Raw genomic sequence first — 23639 nt, 5'->3', positions numbered from 1 at the left:
CCCTCTGTCCTTGGTTCAAGGGCCAGTGCTTAGCTGTCCAGACCTGAAAATGGGAACAAAATCTGCTGCTCCCTGGTCTTCAGTGTGAGATGTGCTTGATTGGTCTTGCAAAAAGGAATTTGGCAAGCAATGGTGTGACAGCTGGAATTAGCACTTTATTTTTTTAAATGACAATAGAAAAGTACCTTTGAACAGTTTATAAAAGCATAATAGACTGTGTGGAAGTTGCTCTGTTTTCTTTAGAAACAAGAGTACAGGACTATCACCATGAACCAGGCGGCGCTGAAAGCCTAAGCAGGGCTTGGGTGCATCAGGGATGGCCCTTCCCCTCATTTATCGTGAGGCTGGTTCTGTTTTTTTGTGTGTGATGATCTTTAAACACTTCTTGACATCTTTATTTCTAATGGAAAAATAACGAAACCAAAAAACCCGACAGCAACCATATATATATAATCATTAAAACATGGAAATCTTCAGCACAACGTGAGCAGATCAGTAAGAAAGCTTGTGGTCATGTTTAGCTATATCAGCAGTTAAAAAATTCTTAGGTCAGTATATTTTTACACACGGCTCTTCAACAACGGGGAGAGAGTGAGCTGTCTCAGACCTGGAAGAGTGTCAGCTTACCACACCGGGCTGACTCTGACCTTGAAGCAAGCTGACCCGTACTCATTCCTGATGCTACTGGTGGTGCCATCTCTCCCAGGGCCGGTGTGGTAGGTTGTGTCACAGTGAGTACACGGGATTCAGGATCATGTTTTAAATGGTTCGTCTGGCCTGCTGCTGCCAAGACACAGGAACACCAGCTCAGTCCAACTGTTTTACAAAATCTCTTGGGAGATGGGAGGTGCCCACTGCAGCCACATGGGGTGGGCAAAGGTGGCTCCCTCCTTGGGGCAGGGCTCGCCTCCCAACCCAAGGCTTCCCCTTCAGACTCAGCGCGTCCACCAGGGGAATCATGCATGAGCGGGGCACACACACAAGCATGTGCTGTTAGAAGAAAAACATAAAAAAATGGCAAAACCCAACACTTGGGCAGACAGTTTGTATAGTCACCTCTGGAGCTGCTGGGCTTTCCTAAGGGTGCACTGTGGTGAGGAATCTGCACCAAGGAAGGGCTGCTTTGCCCAGCTGGGACCCTGCTGTTAAGATGATAGCTCCTGGAGGCTTTGATTGTCTTGCAGGGTGTCCTACTAGACCTGGGAGTAGACCCCCGAGCACTGCACTAGCAGTTCTAACATCTAATGCCGCGTTACTCATGGACCCCGGGCTCAGGGCCAGCAGGTAAACAGATTTCTATACATTCACCATATGATTCTGGAAATTTTGATAATATTTGAAAACATGCCTCAAACATGCAGTTTATTTTAGAGGAAAAAAAATAGATACTTTAAATTACAAGTATTCAAAAGTCAAGCACAAAATTTGTGATCCAACCCAGTGTAAGATCATCCATCCTGTCAGACTTAAAATGTTTGGTATAAAAATACTCACTCTCTTGGTTTATTGTTGACATCTTTTATGTTTCATTTGAAAATATCTCCAAACTGTACAGAAATGGCAGACCATGCGTTCACAAATAACACACTATTTCTTACAATTATACAGTGTAAAAGAGTAAAACATTTTTATTATATTTTTTTCTTCGAGAAAAACAGATGTGTGATAGAGGCTGTGGCAAAGTCTTGAAGGGATCAAAACTGGGCAAGGTTTTTTCAAGCCTGAAACAGAAAGAAAACGTGTAAGGAGAGCAGATCTCAGAAGCGCGTGTGGTCCTTCCTCTGAGCCGCAGGGCTGTTTGGAGACACCAGTGGTAAGAAGTCACGGCTTAGAAACTCTGTGACTCCCTGTGAAGGCGCATGTGTGCACGTTTATGTCAGCATAGAATATGACCTTCCCTATGAAGACCACTCACAAGACAAATCAGTGGTCTCAGGGGGAGTGGGTATTTAATTTCTGTTTATCTTTCTCTTACTAGAAACTTTTCAAGACCTCCTTCCCTTACAGTTGCAAGGAAATGCTAATACTTGTTTTGCTTTGTGGCAGAAAAAAAGGGCCTTCACACAATCATGAAGACTTTGCCCCTGGCAGACTCCTGCTCTGGTCCCAAGAGTTTCTTGTGTCTGGATGTGCTCACTTACGTGAAGGCTGCATTGTAGGCCCTCTACTCTTGTCATTCATTTTACTTGCTTCTCCCCAGTCCCTTGTTTTCTTGCCATCTTACCAACACGTCAGACTCACATAATTTGTGGTTGTAGGAAAGGAATACATCGAGGTAATTAGCACCTGCTACTAAAATTCTGTATTTGTCTGTGGGAGGAGGCTGTCATTACTGTTAACAACCCATCTACTGCCCTGGAGTCAGACTGATTTGGGAAAATGTATTTAATATGTTTCAAATTTCAGGATTCATTGCTAAACACTCTCAAACACATCTAATTGGACATCCTTAATAAATACTCCTATCCAAACCAGATCTGCACAGTGTCAACTGGACCTGAACTATGACGCGATATACTTTGTCACAGCCTAGTTTTTAGAACAGTACGAATGGGTAAAAATAACGAGCCACAAGTCGGAAGACCGAATATAATAACCACATACCTATGGATCACGGAAACCTCCACAGGGAGAAGGTAGGGGCGTTGCTTTCAGGAGTAGGGGCCTGGACATCCAGAACCTCTTCTCTGAAGTTACACTAACACTTACCTGCCTCTTCAGCTTGTTGCAACTATTCACTAAGTGCTGTGCAAGAGTAAAGAGCTCCCCCTTCGGTTTAGAAATGGCCCCAACTCGAGCTCGGGGAGCCCCATCCCCACCCTTCACTGTCTCTGAATTCTCTGGAACAGGAGGATCTGTCCAGCAGGAGGAGGTCACCTCCTTTAAGAAAGTCCCTTTGCTCCCCCTGGTGCCCAGCACAGCAGTGGGGCTCAACCCCCTACTCGCTCGATGATGGAGGAATCTAAGTGGGCCAGGACCCTTCACATGCTGTCTCTGGTGCACATCTCACGTACTTCAGTGACACTTGGACCCCCCTCTTGAAAGCTACATCGCTTCTATCTGGCAGGGTGTGTAGCGGCCCAGGGTGGGTGCCAGGAATGAGTGCATCCAGGCTTGGGGCATCTTCCCATGGGGTCCAGACCCAGGGATCACAGGGCCAGGCATGGTCTTTGGGGCTGTAGCAGCTGATGTTCCCTCATGAACTCATGAGCTTCTGGCCTCACATCCCTGAGTGTCTTACCTGCAGCCCTCTGGCCGCCGAAGGAACCTCCCCCATTCCCCCCCAGTCTCTGTCCACAGAGGAGGGAAGCCAGCTTCCTTCCTCCACACTCGGGACTTGTCATTCCAGGCCTGAAAAGCCCAATGTCATTCTAAACTTGACCCCCTGCAAGCAACCCAAGCAGGGGATGTCAGAAACTACTGCTGAGGGACAGCGCCTGTGGGCTCTGGGAACCTGAGGGACCTGCATGGCCAGTGGCCTCTCGCAGAACACAGGCTTAGAGAGGGCTGCGCTAGAGAGCAGCCAAGACCAAGTGTCTGAAAACCAAAGCTGCCCCCACAGCCTTCAGGGACTACGTGAGCAGGCAGAGGAACTTTTTCCACGGCGGGACCCACTGGTTTAGGACAGACGAAGCTCCTGCAGTCTTCCAGCCCCTGGCTGGGCAAGGCTGGGCCTGGCTGGTCTAGGTCAGCTTGCTTCTCAGGAGCTCAAAGACCACCTTCGGGCAGGTGCAGGTTGCCAGCTCTGGCCTCCTGGTTCCACCAGTTCCCCCCATTCCCATCAGCTCTGCCCTAGACGTTTCTGCCAGGAGCTCAAAGGCAATGCGTCTATACCCAGAATCGCCACCTCACCGGCACACAGCTGCGTCCCTGACACGCCCTGCGCTCTCGGGTCACTGTCACTCTGACATCACCATCACGGTTTGACTCTTCATCCAGTTTGCTTTGGGCAGTAAGATGACGATTCCTAAAGCGCCTCCCCAAGACCCTCAAAAGCTCACTCAAAATGCACTTTCAACAAGACCACGCCATCCATATTCTTATCTCCCCCCTTCTGTTAGTGTATGTTCTGCATATACAAACCCTACTATCTTTCAAAACTCACTTTAGGTTTAAACCCTACTTCCTCCAGCCTTTCCTGATTCCTTCAGGCTGCAGGGCTTTCTCAGCTCTTGGCAGGAGCTCTCACTGTCCAGGCCCCTTACTTGGCTTTCACAAGGATTACCCTGGATTATTTTCCTTCCTAAGACCATCTCTGCCTTCCTCTACGCCAGACATAGTCACTGGTACGTAGCTAAAATGCAGACAACTGGACTCTGGGACAAATGAAATGGAAACGATGGGCCATTAATGGGACGCGGCCCCCAAGCCTTGATGATGCCCCGGCTGGGCTGCGAGCCAGGAGACGGTGCCCAGGGCCTGCGTGGGGCTCTGCACACCAGTCCTGATGCGCCACCGCAGAGAGCTGACCCGGGGGCTGGGAAGGCGCCCCCAGCTTGCCGAGGCAATAAGCAACCCACCCTACTTCAGGGTCCTCTGACCCCTTCCTGGGCCCCTAAGCAGGAAGAAAGATGGATGGGGCGGGCTAATCTAGGCTGAGTAGAAAGTCGGATCTTTTGAAGTGAAAAAGAACAAGGAAGGGGGTGAGTCGATAGTTTCCTGAGCTTTTCCATAACTGTGCTGGGGTAAGTGCAGTTCTCACATGGGAAAAGAATGCGTCCGCACTACCATAGATGTTCCAGACAGAACAGAAGGTCAGAATATGGCTATTTCAGTCCCTGTAAACAAGGAAAGGGGTTTAGCTAGAAATGGAGTTCAAACCTTGGAATGTATTCACAAGGACATTTTACACAGAAGGCAAAGACATCTGGGAACACAGAGCACCAGGAGGGTGGGAGAGGGTCAGGCTCTGTTTAGAGAACAGACTCTCCTCACAGCGCCTTTCCTGAAAGGGGGTCAACTATGACATGCATGTGATGATAAACAAGGGAAGAAAATGTGCATAAAACCTTGTCACAACGGTCTCAATTTGAAGACAATGGAGTAAGTCTCCCCGTGTCTTAAGGAATAATTATGCAATTTTAAACCAGCTCATTTTAGCTGTCCTTGATCGAAAAGATCACTATGTATCCCTCAGTGCTTGGAGACAGCTGCTGATGGGTGTGGGTCATGGTGCTGGCTGCCCTGGTGCGGGGGTGGGAGGTGGTCAGTGCTGAGACCCGGGAGAGGCTGCTCTTCTCTGAGGCAACCTGGTTACGTTGTAAATTAGAGTCTGTTGATCCAAGCATCTTGTGAGCATTTTTTCCCAGCACTAAAAAAATTCTCAGTTTTTCCCCCAATCCATCTATATCTACTTGACCTATTTACTAATGATTTCTTCCCCAAGAGTTTTTCTAGCATTTACTCATTTTTACTAAAAGGTAAGGAGTATTCCCTTCCATCCAAATCCCAACATCATATGACTAAGGTTTTTAATTAGTAAGAGTGGTTTACTTTTCATTTTGTACCTGTCACCTTGATTTTTAAAAAATCAAATACTGATACTAATTTCTAATAAAGAGACTAGTTAACACTTAAAAAGCTTCACAGTCTCTAGAGTCTCCAGGGAACAGTCTTATGTGGTTAAAAACTTCTCCCTATTCTAACGACGCATTCCCTCCACTGGCCACGGAAACAGGCACAGGCCGGCCATCCCCGTGTGGCCCTGGATGGATACCAGCACCCCCCCTCAGGAGGCCCAGCCCTGGGGCCAGAGATCCCCCCCCCCCCCCACTGGCCAGGCCTACCCCTGCAGTGCTGTCCGACTTCAGAGCTGGGGACGGGAAAGCCTCCTCCAAACTCTTGTAACCGATGGGTGGCCCTGGGATGGGTGAGCCCCACTGTGAACATGGCTAGTGATGAAGACCCCATCCACGCTGGCCACCTCCCACTCTCTCAGGCTCATCTGCAGCTGGGCTCTCATCTGCCCACCCATGACCCAGCCCCAGGTCTCCTCCCCCTCGTCACCAGGCCCTTCCACTGTCCGCAGCTGCGCAAAGTCACCACACGCTCCAGCTGCTGCTGCTTCCGAACAGGGCTCATCTGCTTGTGCCCGAATTACTGAGGCCTGGGCTGATTTACGGCACTAAAGAAAAAATAAAATCACTACTTTAACCTGCTTCTGAAAAACTGTATGTGTGGCTTTTAATCGGTCCTTAAATTTCCCCAGAGGAGGGGAGAAAGCAAAACAAAATCTTGTTACCAGTTTTACTGAGTGCTAATATCAGTAAGAATATTGTGGGCACTGCTATTAAGGATCATGACAAGAGGAAAACCTGATCACTTAGAAGGCTGTAGAACTCGTGGGCTAGCTCTTGGCTGCCCTATGTGGTGTGGAAAAACCTTTACCTGCTGGTCGGTTTGGTTACTATGACCAACAGATACCAGTGGGAAAAAGACCCCAAGTGCCGGATGCCGGCTCCCCGTCCAGGCAGGGTGGGCAGGCTGCACGCGCCTACCACGTGCACCTCTGGGGGGCACTGAGAGGCGGTCCTCTGAGCACAAGATTACTTATGCCCCAAATGTGGGAATGACCTCCTAGGCCCAACTGCCTGGTTCTCTGCCCTTAGCAGGAATCATGTTCCCCTTCTGACTCATTTTTTTCTTTATAGGCCCCTTGCAGGGATGAAATCTGCCACCTTATTTGGGCCGAGACATATCTGCTGTTGGCCTGCCCCTGGCATTCCTGCTGTTCTAGGTCAAGCTTTCCAAAGAGACTGGAAGCCCCACATGTGGTGCCCGGCAGGCGGGTCGCCTCTGGGAACACTGCTCTGTTCTGAGACCACACTTACTGCTAGAAGTGGAAGGACTAAGCAGTGACAGCTGGTATCGACAGAAAAGACAGACAAATCACCAAAAGCTTCACCACTAGAAAAGCCCCACAGTTTAGAGGAATCCAGTTAGACTCCATTATAATTCAGTCCTGCCCAAGGGCAACTGCCCTATTTCTAAAGAGGCTCATCAAAATGTCTTCAAGTCATTATATTCAGTATAACTGGATTAATAAGTCAAAAGCAATATACAGGGACTTCCCTGGTGGCGCAGTGGTTAAGAATCCGCCTGCCAATGCAGGGGACGTGGGTTTGATCCCCGGTCTGGGAAGATCCCACATGCCGAGGAGCAACTAAGCCCGTGCGCCACAACTACTGAAGCCCACACGCCTAGAGCCCGTGCTCTGCAACAAGAGAAGCCACTGCAATAAGAAGTCTGCGCACCACAATGAAGAGTAGCCCCTGCTTGCCGCAACTAGAGAAAGCCTGAGCACAGCAACGAAGACCCAATGCAGCTGCACCCCTCCCGAAAAAAGTAATATACATACTACCTCTGAAGATTTCCACCAAAATGATTAAAGGAAAAAAAAAGGCTCAGGGCTTAAAGGGAAAAACTTCATTCATGTATACGTTCCCTTTGGTGGAATAACTCATCCCCAGATGCTGCTGGATGAGAGGTGTTGACAGTCTCACCCAGCAAGGCTGTGAGGACCAAGCACTGGGTGATGCCCTCTGCGAGAGCCTGCAGAGCTCACCTGCGACCCCGGGACGACTTTCCCTCAGCAGACATCAGCGGGAGCAGAGGATGAAGAGCCCGCCCTAATCCTGAGCACCCACACCTGCAGGTCTCAACCCAGAGCGCCCACCACAGTCCCCGGAGAGGCCCCACCCGCAGGGATGTGGTGTGATGGTCTTGACCACACAGCTCTGTGCGGTTGTGCCCTGCCCGGGGATACGCTGCTTTTGAGGAGAAACTGTTCAGTCTCTGACTGTGGAACTCACCAGCACGCTCCAGTTTTGTAGAACAGCTTGAGAACAGTAGCCACTTGAAGAATGCACTAATACCCACAAGACAGATTGCAGCCACCATCACACACCTGGAACCTGAGGTGGAGAAAGATATCAGCCGTTAACACGCACCGTGACCGCTACCCCGGCTGCCAGCCTCTCTGTTCCGAGGGCAACAAGCTGAGAGGCAAAGGCACTGGCACCGAAGGCCCCCGCTGCCGACCCGAGGCCAAGCACCACTCGGGGTGACCAGCACATCAGTGCCGCGACAAGCTCGCACTGGGATGTGGTGGAGTGAGCGGGAGGCTCTTGGGGGGCTGGGGGTGAGGTGCCCAGCAGCACAGGGTGGCTCCCAGGGACCCCCTGACGCCAGCCCACTGGGGAGGGCACCCGGAGAAAAGAACACCAGGGTGTGAGCCCCCCAAGGACATGCAGGCAGAGCCTCTGCACACACGTGCCTGGGGGCTGGATCCCCAAGACCAGACAGAGCGAAGGCACGGGACCTGAGCCCCCGAGAGAAGCCCGAAACCTCGTCAACTCCAGGGGCTGCCCCAGGCCGCAGGGACAACTCTGGTCAGCCCAAGGCCACAGAAGCAACTCTCCAGGAGAACCCTGTGCTGTCACATCCACCCATGAACTTGACTTTGCTCTAAGCACCTAGAAAACAAAAACCCAAAGCAAACCCTTGTGAACAATTCCCAGGGTCTGAGAATTTTGAAACGGAAAGGGGCAGAGACCCAGCAAGCAGGACATTTTAATATTCTTCCTGCAGGCATGGCTGCCTCGGAGCCGGCTGGTTTCATCAACTCCCGGTGCTGAGGAAGGAAGGCCTTTGCCCAGCACGTGGACTCTGATGCCAGATTCCTCGCTCACGTCCCTCAAGTTTTCAGCGGCGCTTCCCTTCCTGGGACAGAGAGCCTGCTTCTGGCGCGCAGGGCTGCGTGGATGGGAGCACACGACACACTATGCAAAGCTGCCCCTGGGATGCTGCAGGGAGACTGCGCCCCGTGCGTGGACCGTCTGTGCCGGAGGCTGAAGGAAAGACTGCCTTCCCAGAGCATCTCTCTTCCCAGAATCGGGGGGAAAAAAAAAGTCTCCCCCAGAATTTCACTATAAAAACATTAAAAGATGAGTAGATATGATTCTGGTTTCCTAGTAAAAGTTGGGTTATTTGAGGACAGAAAAATAAATGTTCACCCCCACAAACAAAACCTATTGGCTCAACCCAAGTTTCCCCAGCCATGTCCACACTTGCCGGGCACAGGCGAGGAGGGAGGAGCGCCCACAGCAGCGGGCCCAGGGTGCCTCCAGGGGCAGCCAGACCAAGGCTGCATTTTTAGGATGCCTGTCGTTTAAGAAATCACACTGATGACCAGATTCCTCCCAGCCTCTGGGCTGAAGCTAATCGGGATGACTCAGGACTGGTGACTGAAGAGTCCTGGGACCCTAGCTTCTCGCCCCAGGTCCTGGGAGCACGGGTTTTTATCACCAAGCCACTCTTTGCAGTTATTACATCAGCAACACTTGTCAGCTCATCGCGTGGACAGAACGCACGGGCCAGAGTCAGCTCTGCAGAGACCCTAGGAGATGATTCCTCAAAGACCACAAGACCCTAGAGGGGAGTCCCAACACGTTCGCCTTTAACTTTACAGTGAGCACGTCGGCCTTCTGAACCTCCAGTCAGCCAAGCAGAGAGCTGATGGGAGTGGAGGGCCGGCTCCTGCAGGCGGCCCTGCCCTGTGACTGTGGAGACACCGAGGCTCAATGTCCTGATCTCAGCACGCGGCCATGCCCTTTGAGCTTCTTCCAGGGGCCGGACAGGCTGCTGCCTGGTGCACGTGCTCAGGGGTCTCCATCTCCCAGCCGGACTCACAGAAATAGACCATGGGTGAAGGGGGAGTCACAGCTCTGACTGCACTGAGCTGACACAACAGTCTTGGTGTGCAGATGACTTCAGTAGGTGCTAGGTGTTAGCAGACGCCTGATGTGTTTTAACTCACAAAGCTGGAAGGGACGCCACCACCCCAGCACCTGGCAGGAGGCAGGTTCTCAGGCCCGTCCCTACCTTCTAAACTCACACAGGAAGCAGAACAGATCCCAGGGATCCGGGTGGCAGAATCAGAAGCAGGGCATGTGGAGACCCCTCTCAGGGAAGGGCTCGTGCACTCGAGCTGCCGGGGCACCCTCGCCAGTGCTGCCTGAGAGCGCCAGCCAGCTAAGGCCTGCTCACTTTGATTTAGCAAAAGGGGAGGCAAGAAGAAGAGGGACAGAGAAGTTAAATTGTTCTTTAAACTTGAGTAAAGTGAGGTCTGATCTGAAAAAGGAATCTCATATAAATCTGGGAGACCTTTCATCTCTGCTCCTGTGTACAAGGAAGCACCTGCTGACCCCTGACATTTGCCCTCTTTCCTTGATTTGCATTTTTCCATTAGCCCTTCTCACCACCTGACCTATTGTGTTTTAGTATCTTGTCATTCTTCTCCCGGTTACAGAATGACAGCTCCACCAAGACAAGGGTTTTGTCTGCTTCTGTCCACTGTTGTGTATGCAGTACCCAGAACAGAACCTTATACCCTGCAGATAGTAACTGGATATTTACTGTGTTAATGAACTTAAGTGTGATTTAAAAACCTTGGTTCATAGAAGAAAAGGGAATGGCCCTGGGGCCTCTTCTAGGGAGAAGGCAAGGGTGACTGCAGGCGCCACAGCAGCTGTCTGGGCTCCATGAAGACTCTCTGCCTTTCCTGCCCTGCTAAGCTCTGAGTTCTGCCTGGACCTCCAGCACCTGGGGCTCTCTGGACAATGGCCGCATCACCAAGGCCCTTGTGCTCACAGCCGAAGACAGAGTAGGCCATTCCTCCCCAAAACTAAACAAAAGGAACAAATAGCTTCAAATTCCAGCCTTGTTATCTCTTGCCATGTTCTCCTTTAATTTGATGCAGCTATAACTATATGTGCTTATAATTTCTATGCTGTGGTCTTGGTCCCTGGCCAGGGAAATTTTGTGAGTTCTTAAAGAACACCCTCACACACCCACTCCAACTCCTCTTTCTTCCCTTTTTTTTCTGATTCAACTACATTTGGATAGCCAACCAGGAAAACCGTGTAACCCTTATTCCTTGTAAGCAGTGACTACAGACTTGCTCATGCTTTCCTAGTCTCAACCCATCTGGGAAACTGATCATTTCCAATCATTATTATGTATCCTGGGGTTCTCTGCCACAGGGCTGAGCCATCAGCAAAACTGCGCAGTGATAGTGCACACACTGTAACCAGACTAAACGCCATCTGTTGAGTAAGATGTTGAACAAGTTAAAACGTCGGTAACACCCACCCCTCTAATGACCCCTCTTCTGAGGGTCTGTCTTATGCCACTGGTGGAGGTCCACATGCTCCCCCACCGCCTTTGGCGCCCTCCCTTTGGAGCATCCTGGGCAATAATTCTCCTTTTTCTTTAAAATGTGTGTCCACGACTCCTGCCCATTAGAACTTAAGCTCTTCAGGGGCACAGGCCTCGTTTCCCACATTTTTATCTCTACTGGCTACCACACAGTAGATACGTGACACATGTTTATTTGAAGAATAAAGAGCTTGTTTACTTTTCCAGTCTAGTCACTGATTTCCCTTTAGACCTAAGAGCTCACAGTGGGTCAATTAAAAATCCCTGAAGAGGGGACAGGCCTAGAATGTTCAGGATCGGGAAGGAGGCAGCCCTGACATTCCACACATCAGAGGGGACGGCCAGTCTGCACACAGGTCCTTACATCTGATACCAGATGCCATGCCTGCTCCTATTCTGGTGCCGTCTTTCCACGGGGGAGGAAAGCCCCTCCCAATGATGCAGGAAAGCCGTGTGGGCCAGTGGTGCCATTGGTGGCACTTACCCTTCACCTGCCCTTTTCTAGAGACTCACTTTGCTCTAAAATGTTATTTCATCAGCACCACTGTTTTCAGTTCTAACTTACACTTCCCTAAGGTTACGACAGCCTGGATTATTGGCGGTCTTAGGAAGGACTTGATCCAGGAGACTAGAAGGAGCCTGAGTAACGGAGCCATGCTGAGCTGGTCTAACCTCAGGCGGGGGGGGGGGTACAACCCCAAGTGCAACATGATGAGTTGAGTGATCCAGCTGCCTCCCGGACCACCTCCTCTCCCCCACTCCCTTCAGACGCCAAGGGGGGAGCCTGGCCCACGGCCCACGTTCATCTCAGAGCAAACGATGCACCCACAGGAGACATGACATCTTTATGCAGACCCTACAGTGTTTCAGCAGCCGTACCTCCAGGGGAGTGGGGAGCAACTGCCGACCCTTCTCTGGTAGCCACGCCGCCTCTAGGTCTCTGGGGGATGGAGCTAGATCTCTTCAACTGCTTACTGATCGTGTCTCTGATCTGTGTAAATGCTTAAAACAGAATCCTTCCTTAGGCCCTAAGCCACCATCATCTTTTGCCAACTGGGACTGCCAGAATCTTTCTCAGCTTTCCGGTAGCATTTGACACTGCGGACCAAGCAGCTCAATGCTGCTCTCCCTGGCGCCATGCCGCTCCTGCTCCTGGTCACGCTTCGCTCTCGACAAGCTGACCCCTCACATCCAGGTGAGCCTCCAGGTTCTGTCCCACTGACCTCCCCTCCAATTTCATTAATGTCCCCAACTATCAGCGTCTGCTGAAAATGCCAGATCCACATTCCACCCCGTGAACTCTTTGATGAGCTTCAGAATATCTGGTTTTCTTACCCTAGACACTTCTAGGTGAATACCTACCAGGCTCCGAAAACTGATAAACACTGTCACGGAAGAGAAGAGGTGCTCGGGAACAGTGCCTTCTGGAGCTGTACAGTGTCACCCAGTAACGGAGGAGGTTCCCACACAACGAAAGGATTAAGGCTTTTTGGAACAAAGAACCAATGGCTGGGGATAAACAGCTTAAGTTTAAAAATTAATTATGGGCATGTGAATATGGACTTAGGAAGTTCTGGACTTAAAGGGACTCCAGAATACCCCAAAGCTTAAAATTTGTATTTTCCAGGGGGAAAGAGTCCCCCTTAAATAGCAAAATTTAAGGTTTCACAAAATAGTAATTTTTTAAAAGAACATGTTAGTTATCTACCATGGACGGCTGACTTTATTCTTCTAAGAAAGGACATTTAAAATACAACTGTCATTCACTAACACTACTGTTTCATTTTAAAAGGATATTTTAACACAGAGAAGAACATAATTTCGGAATAAGGGGCAAATACAAGTAACTTTAAGGAAAGAATCCTGGCTTTTCCCCTGTGATCACAGATCAGTGACAAGGGTCAACAGATGACTGCTGGTCCAAGGGTTATATGTATGGGTGCCGCGGGGTTTAGGTTTGGGATAAGAGCTTAGGGCATGGTTTCCCAAGGTGCTCTACATAAAACATTAGTCTTCTAAGATTCTGTGAGAAAAAGGTTTCCTGGTATTAAATAAGTTTGAGAAATACTGCATCCTACAAGTTTCCTAATCTTAAAGATTCACGATGCTCCTATTGTTATAAAGCTTCTGAGAATCGTTTGGTAAAGAAATCTTTTTAACTCCGACCTTGGAAGCATGTAAGTCTCTGCCTGTGATTATACCTGAGGACTAGTGCTCTTTGACCACACTCAGAAATATGTCTGGTTAGGGGAAGAAAAGGTACAATCCTTACCTACTGAAGTCGATGTCTTAAAGCACAAAAATATTCTCTCTCAACTTACTTATTTCCACAGCCAGAGAAAGAATCCTGACTGGTCAGAGTGTGTGGGTTGACTGGCCGCTCCGACAGTCTCGTGTGGGATTTCTGATGCTCTCATACCCATCACTAATCCTGCTGCTTGCTGAGGCCCTTTGTTCTGACCTAGGACCGGAGCCCTCTGGAAGCACTGACCTTTTACTGAGAACTTCAGCAAATGAAATCTGCACTCAGCAGTTCCCCCTGAAAATTGAAATGAAGGGGACATGAGCCACCAACTGAGACGTCAGGTCAACAGGGCAACGTGGCCGTGGAAAATAAACCCCGAAACTCTCTGGGCCACCAGGAGTTCGCGGGGTGAGTGCAACGACCTTGGGGACAAGCCCAGGAAACGTAGAAGGTGTGGGCGCAGAGGCAGGATGAGAGCCGCCCAGTCGCCAAACATCTGCCCTGTCCCAGGCCCGTCCGGGCACTGGACACAGTTCTTATCGAAAGCACGTACTTACATAGGATTCAGCAGAACTGACGGGACTTCCAGCCCTGAGAAGTAGCCTCGGAGGGAGGGAGCCAGCGCATCTGGAAAGACACGTGGGGAGAAGGCTGTGAATCAGGCGCGTCCTGCTGGGCTGCTGGCCCTGCCACCGCTCCCAGACGACGTCCACGCATCGTGGCCGGGGGGCAGCTGTCCCCCCGGGGGCTGAAAAGCATGGGAGCCGCATCCTGAGAAACCCTCGACAGGGCCAAGCTCTCACAGAGCACCCGGGATCCGGCAGCGCCCCTGCTCCCAGCCTCCTTCTCAGCTGACACCATCGCTGGGCGGACGTCTGGCCCAGGGAGCCCCCCTCTCCGTGCTCACACGGCAGCACGCAGGCTGGGGGCCGGGCTGCCCCACGGCTTTCTGAGTGGCGTGTGGCCACACGTATCTGCTCTGATAAGGAAGGGACGGTGCCTGACACCACCCATGCCGGTGGTCTGGCCGGGAAGGCTTTTGAGACTCTGTTCCTGTTCGTTGAGAAAAGGGTCCTGCCTCTTGGCCCTGTGGGGTGTCTGGTACCCCATGCCACCTGCTCCCTCTGCGGGGCCCCACCTCCTTCATTGGATTTCCAACATGAAAGGCCAGCCCCGAACACAAACAGGTTGTGATGCTTTGTGTACTTGGCAGACAGTTCCCCGTCCTGTACTGAGGAAAATGTGAAAACACAAAAAGGGTGGGTGTACTTTGGCTTTAACAGATGTCCATCTATGGGCACCGTCACTCTTGCCCCTAAGCCTTTGGACAGAGGCAAGAGACGAGATGCTTGTTTACCGCTGCTTCTGTTTACACTACGGAGGGACCGCCTCCCCACCAGCCTCTGAGCAACACAGGAAGCAGTGCTGGGCGTGAGGGAGGGAGGCTGCTCTTTATTTGGGTCTGGCCCAAACTGCTTCATGCGAGAACATTTCTAGGGTGGAGTGTGAGGCTGGGAAGAATTTACCCTGGCACATCGTACCTGGTTTGTACAGGTGGGGAAATCAGCGGAGGGGCTGGGTCACAATCTAGGGCTCAGGCTCCACCAGCTCTAACTTGATTCTAAAAGCTGGGCTGTCTAGGAGTGGGCCCAAGAGAGCCCACCTAGTACCCACGGCCTGTCCCTCGGTCCATACGCAGAAGTCTGCAGAGTTCCCTTCGACCCCACAGGCCTCCTTCACAAAGCGGCTGTTTGCCTCTGGCTGTCACTGCAGGGTGATGGGCCGCACTGGGGGACTCTATCCCAGCTGGGAGGAGAGGTGTCTGGCCTCACATACGCGTGGGCCTAACTGGACCAAGGGTGCACGTGGAGCTTCTGCCTGCACCAGGATTTCGTTTCGGGGAACCCCGTGGGCCGGCTGTGCATTAGAGGACCGGCCATGAGAGCACATCGGCCATGACTAGAACTTGGTTTACCAGCTGAAGTGGGACCTCCGTACTGGGAGAAGGTGAAGCTCTATTCCTTGGGGCCACCAGCTGGTACTGAAGCTCATTGAAGGCAGAGCCAGAGCTGTTTCAACACTCATAGCAATTAAGGGGACAGGGACCAAAAACTCTGCATGCTGGTGGGCTAAAAACATGTCACGTTTAGGGGGTTATGCAGGACAAGGGAGAGAGAAAGAAAGAGGGGACATGTGGGAGGCAGGAGGACCCCAAGGCAGAGGGAGGGTCGAGTACAGGGGAGGAGGTGGGAGGGCAGAAGGGAGGGGAGAAAGAGACTCGAAGAAAAAATTCATACCTACCCATGGCTCATGGCTTTGTGCATCTGAATCCACTCGCTCACTAAGCAAAGAGCAGAGCTGGAGCTGCCTTCCTGAGACAGGTGGTAAAGGATGGGCGGGGGCACAGCCCCGTGGCAGGTGGGGGGCTAGAAACCTAAACACACAGTGGAGGGGATGGGTCCGTGTGCACGGGGGTTGGGGGAACGCGGTGGTGGCGGCTGGTGCTGCCTGGGTGTGGGGCTGGGGCGCTGAGCCCGAGGAGGCCAAGGCGCGTTGGTGTTTCACAGAGGAGACACGGGAGAGGGGGCTGCCCGGGGAGGGGAGAGCCACAGAGTGGGGGGCATGACTCTCGCCTCGGTGCAGGTGACTGCGAGAAGGAAGCCCCTCCCGTCCCGCACGCCCGCTCCAGCCTCTCTGAGCACCTCTCCAAGCACACACAGCCTCCCCGGCGGGTGACGGGCAGGCGGATGCCGCGCCCTGGGGACCAGGATACGTTGGGCTCAGCTGAGCGGAGGTGAAGTCGGCCTGCTGTCTGAGTCTCAGGGAAGATGTGGTGGCAACGGAGTCAAGACGGGACAGGAGAGCCACCCCTCTGGTGCCCCACGGCTCGGACACTACTGCAGATACCACCGCGCCTGCCCAGAGGGTGGGCTCCTCTCCCCGCATCCCACAGACACCCACGGCTGCCTCCTTCCACTCTACAGCTCTGCAAGGCGCACCGTCCAGCAGAAGGCAGTTGGCCAAGCCTGCGCTTCTCATCAGCAACGTCCCTGTGCCCGCAGAGGGCAGGGCAGCAGAGCTCATGGGGCAAAACCCAGGCTCGGGCAGCCAGGCCCCCCGCAACAAGCTGTTCTGTGCTCATCACCGCTGGCCTCTGGGAAAACAGAGGGTTCATCCTGACACCCACTCAGCTGCTGTCCTGCTGCGGTTTTTGGCCGCAGATCTTTCGTGGCCACTCCTGCCCATTGCCTAGGGGCTACTTAGATGCTTCATAAATACCGGGAAACCCGATTGCCTAACCCTGGCTCCGGGGACAATCCACGGGGGATGGAGTCTATGTGGCTGACCTTCCTTGTAAGGCAGTGGTCTTGTCCACAGAAAAATGCACGTGTGCTCAGTCACACACACACACAGCTGCATGCTCACAACCTTGTATGCAATTCTGGTGGCCTCAGAAGTCCCTGTAAGAACCTCTAACATAATAAATACAACCCAAACTAACACAGAGATTTACTGTGTGCCAGAGACTGCTGAGCACATCACACGGACTGTGACACATAAGCGTGTAAGCAACACGGGAGACCTGGGGCGCGTCCGCTAGAGTGTCACGATGCTGACAGTTGTCACTGTTACGATTCACTACCCGAGGCCCACACTCGGATTCTACCAACAAACTTCTTCTCCAGGAACGCGCCTCTCAAACGCGGTGGCCCTGCAAGGGTAACGCAGAAGTCTCCAACACCTCAGCATCGTACCAGCTCCGGTGACTGGTGACAGGCTGCTGGCAGACAGGAGGAGAGCACCCAGAAAAAGAAATGACTCAGAGCAAAAATAAAGTGGAGTGCTAGAGAAAGGGGTAGGGACCCTTAAAAGGAATTTCCATCCTCTTCCATTTATAGGTGAGGAAACTAAGGCCCAGAGGATTCAAATGCACTTCACATCCCCAATAGTGCTGCCAAGGACAGGAAGACCTTGACTGGGCACCAGGGTGGGAGCCCAGCGGGATCTGCTCGCCCTCCTACAGAGGTTTGTGCAGAGCACCGAAAGGGTAAACATTAGCCTTGTCCTGTACTATCCCCTACTCGTGACGACGTCCATCATCCCACCTGCACTTAGAAACAGTCACTAGAAGTGCTTACGAGGCAGCTGGCTCAATTCATGGCAGCTACCATTACCAGATACCCCTTGGTTGAGCTATTTTCTTCTCCGTGGTTAAAGGGCTAAGTCTAGACCAGTGGTTCTCAGAGGATGGTCCCCTTACCACTAGCACCACCTGGGACACGTGTCAGAAATGCAGAAACTGTAGGGGTAGGGCCCAAGCACGTGCATTTAACAAACCCTCCAGGAGCTGATGATGCATATATATGTTCAAGTTTGTGAGTCACTGCTCTTGAACAGGTTTCCACGTGTGGCCAGAAGCGAGATACTCTGCAGTTAAGTACGTTTGAGAGAAAAACGCACAGTCTCAGCAGATTCTAGATACACATTAGTACGTTAAAGGCTCTGAGAAGTTAAAACAAACCCATCTGACCTGATTTGATCCTGGGTTTCCCAAGTTTATCTGATCACATAATCTTTTAAATTACGTAACAGTGTTGAGAAACGCTGGTCTGGAAGGCTCCTTCCAGTGGTGACATATGGTGGACCCAGGAGGCTGAGGCATACTGACACGACATCCAAGTTCCCTAACAAAACTAATTAGAGCTGGAAGATCACCAGACCAGCTAGTACCCAGGATGGCTAATCTATAAGGAGCAGTGAAGACCTTCTTACCCTTCCTAATGCAGGTGCTGTACCTGAATGCAGGTTTCCCAGCACCACATTCGGAACCAAGCTCTCTCCCCTTTTTTAAGGCCTGGATATTCTCAGACAGGTTTCTACCACTGTCCCCAAGATGCAGCCCTGAACTCCCTGGCGGGGCTTCCCCAGCACTGAGCCATCAGCCACCAGCCACTCCCCATTCACACGTGATTTAATTATCATTAGCTCTGCCCCACCGACTCCAGCTCTGAGGCTCTGCTCTGACGCAGCATCCCCAAATAAAGCATGGCAGGTCCCACAGCAAACGTCGTTGCCGGCTGCCAGGCTGAGGAGAGGCTGCCAAGCCAGAAGCAGACTCTGGTCCAAGAAACTCCAAACTCACCAGACTGGGGTGATGATTTGCAATACAAAAAAGATGATCCTCTTTACGGGACTAATTACAGGGTTCTTTGAAGTAGCAACCGTCTCCATTCCTAATAAAGCATTCACCAAGACTGGAGGAAGACTTTCCAGGAATTCCTCTGCTTCATGAAATGAGGGCCATGAGGATCCCTCTCCAAAGGAACATCCACGCGCACCGTTCCCCGCAGCCCCTCCCACTCTTTCTTAGCGGACAAGGAGGCCACGACCTGCAGTCAGCTTTCCTTACTGCTTGTGTAGCACCTCGTACTCCTGGCCTAGGGCAATCAAACAAATTGCCATTACTTAAGACAAAATGTCAACAGTTATGTGAATTGGTTCAAAGGGTTCAGTCTGCCATCAGACCCACCCCGACAGCTGGGGAGGAGAAGGCCATGGCCCCCAGCCCAGCCCCGCCTGTGACCCTGCCTGATCTCCCAGCCTGAATGGTGGGACGGTGCTGAGGACCAAGCCCAGGCAGTGACAAGGTCTAGACCCAAAAAGCAAGGTCCTATGCCTGTGAACACCACCTGCTAAGACCAATCAAGATAGGGGGCTTAATTAAACATAAGCCTTCAGGGATAATTTTCTCTCTTGGGCTTTTAGACTTTCCCTGTCTGTCCTAAGCACAAGCCAGGCTCTTGCTTCCAAATAGGCATGTGAAATGTGCTCAGACATCCCCGAAGTTCACTAAAGATGCCACTTGGGTCGAGGGCACCCAAGCGTGTAACACCCTGTGTCAGATTAAGTCCACAGCGGCTGCTTCTCATCCATATTTAATTGTCAGTCTGTTAATTTTTAACTATGTTTGCTATCAAGGGCCATTAGAGGTTCTCCAGGAGCTGAGCTTGCTGAAGCGAGCAGCACTTCGTGGCAGAGTGGATGAGGCTTGAAGCTGGGGTGTCCCACTTTCCCATCCTGTCACCAAGTTCTGGCCTTCCCCACCGGCAGCGCAACTCTTGAATAAAACATGATCCCATTTGGAGTTGGTTTTCCTTTTTACCCCTGTCACAATCGGTTTTCTTCACGGAGTTCACTTTCTTCTTATGGAGGCGACATTTTACAGATCCAGTCTCTTTGTAGCCTTGGTTTTGTTTCCAGAGCAGTTAGAATTCACGTGCTTTCAGATGGTATCTGGGTGACTATTCCCACCAAAGGAGGCCAGACACCCTGGGTGGGCAGCCAGCTGACTCCACCTGAGCATCCCCTCAGCTCACACCGTGGCCACAGGCTGCCCTTCCTGCCTGGCCTCAGCTGCTTCTCTTCTTTACCAAAGAGAAAAGCCTGGACCTTTAGGTTTCTGCTGGTCCCGAGTCCCTCCATCTAACTGCTGCTGTTTTGTTTTTTTCTTGGCCACACCACGCAGGGATCTTTGTTCCCTGACCAGGGATCAAACCCTGTGCCCCCAGCATTGGAAGCACAGAGTCTTAACCACTGGACCACCAGGGACGTCCCCTTAACTGTTTCTTAACCTACACAGCGAGGGCTCAGCAGCCTCTGGGCCACACCTGAAGTTCTGAACAAAAGAAAAAAAAAAAGGAAATGGAAGAACTATTTTAATTTTACTACTCTATGCCAAACACTGTAACTCTTTTCCTCAAAATAACCCCATGAAATAAGTGTTCATTCTTCCTACTTACAGATGAGGAAACGAAGGCTCAGTGAGGTTACAAAGACAAACAAACCAAACACACACACCCAAAAAAAACGTGCCTAAAATCCTACCGTTAGCAGAACGGGTGGACATGGTCATTAAAATTCAGCCACTTTGATTTTAAACACTGAGTCCTGATGATGTGCTGGGCCCTGGCAGCCTCCTGTTGGGAGGGGTGGACGGCTCAGCAGTTAGTGATCCCAAAGGAGAGGGGGGCTCACAAACAGCACGTACAGGAGAGACTCACTGAGACGCAGGGACGGGCTCTCCTGCTCACCAGCTCGGGGAGAACACACACAGCATCTAGGGAGCCCAGCCTTACAGAGGAGGGAATGCAACGTGCACCAGAAACCCGGAAACACAACGCAGCACATGAAGTCCATCCTGCTGCCGCGTCCCTATCAGGAAGGCTGCCCAGCGTGAGGAAGGCTGGGCCTCTGGGGCCGTAGCAGCAGCTCTGGCCAAAGGAACAACTACCCCCAGCAGCTCGGGAATACGGTTTATGGACTGCTTCTCAGGGGCCAGTGAGGACAGAGCAAAGATCTGTGTGGCTGCCTTACTAAGAGGCTCCTCGGTTCTTCAAATACCAAACAGCGGAGCAGGGGAGGGGGAGGGACCAGACAGATGGGACAGAGAAGGAAAAAAGGGACAGAGTATCTGCTTGGCCAGGAGCTGGCTCACCTGGGGGGCAGGGCTCAGCCACAGGACTAGGAGGAGAATCATCCCCCCAAGGCACAAACCGTCACCCCGTCAGCGGGAAACGAGGCTGGGGGGCAGAACCCTCGCAGAGGACCGCAGGGGATGAGCGGGCCGGGGGCCCCGCAGCTGGAGAGCTCAGGGACGACGGCTCTGAGTGAAGCCACACACACAGACCACGTGGTCTCTCTGGGAATCCAGCTGCTTCCCACTCTTGATCTATTTCCTGTCGGGGGCAGGTTTTCTTCTGACAGGGGTGTCCGGGCCTGGCTGTGGGGAGACTTCCTTCGGGGGACACGCCCTCCCAGCGTTGGCACGCGCTGCGGAGGCCAGGCTGCTGGATGCAGGGATGTCCGCGGCTGCCACCCGAGGCCTCCTCTCGCCCACCTGTTCCTCATTCACTCTCTCCGGCCTCTGGCCTTGCATTTGGCTGCAGCCATGGGTGTCAAGACGCGCTAGACGTCCTGGATGTTTGAACCAGCAGAGCTTCGTGGGCAGCTAGTCCCAGGCTTCCTTCTTCTTGAAGATTCAAATGCTCCTTAAAAGGCGAACGTTGTCTAAGCCCTTAAGGCGTGCCAGGCATCCTGTTAAGTGTTTAACACGAGGGCTGATGAGTCGTGCTTTAGGCTGAGGAACTTGTTCAGTCAAGGTCACAGAGCACATAAGCAGCAGAGTCCATGTGTGACCAGGCAGCCCCGGCAGAGGCCAGGCCTTGGGGGGCAGGTGGAGACAGAGCCCCGGGGGCGGGGGGATCTGGGGAAGGAAAGGGGATCCCGTGCTCACAGGAGGCTGGCGCTGTGAGCACCGTGCCTGCCCTGCCTGCCGCCGGGCTCCTATGGGAGTTAAGCCAGGTACTCCTAGGTGACCAGAGAGCCAAACTAAATAGGGAACTAGACAAGGCTGGTGCATTCAGGAGACCGAACACCAAGGAGTGGTTTCTCCCCACACTCTGACCTTCACGGAGCTGCAGGTTTAGAGAGAAAAGTAAATGTCAGAGGATTAATAGTTTCATTTATGCCTGAAAACAATTCAGAGCCTTGGGCTGAACGGCCTCAAAGGCGACGCTGCAGTCCTTCAGAGCTGTGGTCTCCAGGGCAGTCATGAGCCCTGAGCTGCAGGCAGGCAGGATGCGTTTGGGAAAAGCCAGGCCTCAAGGCTGAGGATGTCAGGGTTAAGAGTGGATGCCGTCTGGGGGGCAGAGAGGCGGAGCCCAGACCTCCTGACTCCTCCCTGACCTCTGGCGGGCTGGCCAGCTGGTGAGGGGCTGAAGGTGCCTCCCGTGGGCTTTGATCACGGGCCCACCATTACAGCACGGCGACTGCCTTCTGAACAGGAGGCAGAAGCTGAGAAATCAAGGCCCTTCCTGTGTGAGTCCCTCCACACGCCCAGGTCCTGCCACTGGGGCTGTGCTCACCTGAGTCCACACTCACACCTGCCCTGCTTCCTGCCTCCCTTAAGACACTCCCTCTCACCTGCCTACATACATCAGTCAGACTCAGGCCAGACCAGACGTTCTTGTGTCTTCTTCAATTTCAGTATTTGCTATGGGGCACAGTGACAGAGGAGATGCTGATGAGATTTGCTTTACATAGAAGTTTACGAACGCAGTTCTCAGAAGCTGCACACTGACGCTGAGTGAACGCCTGGCGGTGGAGCTGGGACCCTGCAGTCAGGCCTCCCCCAACACCATCCTAGGCCCATCTCTCTCCCACAATCTCTCTTCCCCTGTCTGCCTGTGTTTTTTCCCATGGTCCATTTTGGGTTTTATTTTAGGTTTAACCTTTAAAATTTTTCCAGTGTGTCACAAGGGACCTCTCTAGGGGCATGTCTTGCCCCGGGAAGTGCATGTTGTGACTTTAAAACCTTCTGTTTATGTACAGGTGATGTGTTCCAGTCACAAGCTGCACAGCTGCCCTGGGAGAAGTTCTGCTGTTCCTCAGGGCAAATGAGGCCTGTGAGGAAGAAACAGGCAGCCAGGACTTGCTCTCTCAGTCCCACTTACCTGCAAAAGTCTCTGGCCCAGCAGTGTGACTCTGGTCAAAGGTAAATGGTATTGTTTCTAGAGTGTAACGAGGACAGTGCACGTTACTGGCTTTCTCTCAGCCCCATCAGCAGCAAGACTAAAAGCAAAAGTGAACCCGGACTTAAAAAGCTGAGATGTGTGACTATGAGGTGAGAGGAACTGTCTGGATGTTCTCTTCGGAGGATAACTTCCCTAAAAGTCGTGAATGAAACCTTCCTCTCCTGTTCACAGTGACTCACACAATATATTTAATAAATTTCAAATACCAATGATGGCGAAAGTAAGCAGGACGATCATTTCTTACAATGGTAATGATCTTCTTAGAAATCAGATGCTCTTCAAAATGGATGTCCTTTCATCTCTAGAAGTAAAAAGGCAGTCCCGAAGCTTACAGGCCGATTACCTTATCCAGTAATTCTTCAAAAATGGGATCTGATGTCACATAAGCATCTTCAGTTTAGAGATGGAGGCACCAGACCACAGACGGAAGCTGGGCGGAGGTAGAAACACGACGCAACTTCTTTTCAATGACAATTTCTGTCTCTCCTGGATCCTCCTTCTGGATCGAACAGACTGGAAAACATATCCATCCTTGTTGAAGTGAGATCTCCTGGCAGATGTGACACCTGGATGCTAGCATGAGA

At 52.0% G+C, this 23639-nt stretch overlaps 1 protein-coding gene across 1 annotated transcript in view; it reads right to left on the bottom strand.

The window, feature by feature from the left end:
- Positions 1-1603: 1603 nt before the first annotated feature.
- Positions 1604-23639, bottom strand: part of RBPMS (RNA binding protein, mRNA processing factor) — a 173617-nt gene continuing 151581 nt past the window's right edge. Inside the window, exons 7-9 of the mRNA XM_057697830.1 lie at positions 14020-14089; positions 7812-7913; positions 1604-1721 (exon numbers count right to left, since the gene is read on the bottom strand). Coding sequence (XP_057553813.1) covers positions 14027-14089 — 63 coding nt within the window. The 3' untranslated portion in view covers positions 1604-1721; positions 7812-7913; positions 14020-14026. The remainder of the gene's footprint in view (positions 1722-7811; positions 7914-14019; positions 14090-23639) is intronic.

The sequence above is a fragment of the Hippopotamus amphibius genome, chromosome 10, assembly GCF_030028045.1.
Source record: "Hippopotamus amphibius kiboko isolate mHipAmp2 chromosome 10, mHipAmp2.hap2, whole genome shotgun sequence".
Taxonomy (NCBI): domain Eukaryota; kingdom Metazoa; phylum Chordata; class Mammalia; order Artiodactyla; family Hippopotamidae; genus Hippopotamus; species Hippopotamus amphibius.
The sequence above is the reverse complement of the archived record's forward strand: the minus strand, read 5'-3'. Positions and strand labels throughout refer to the sequence as shown.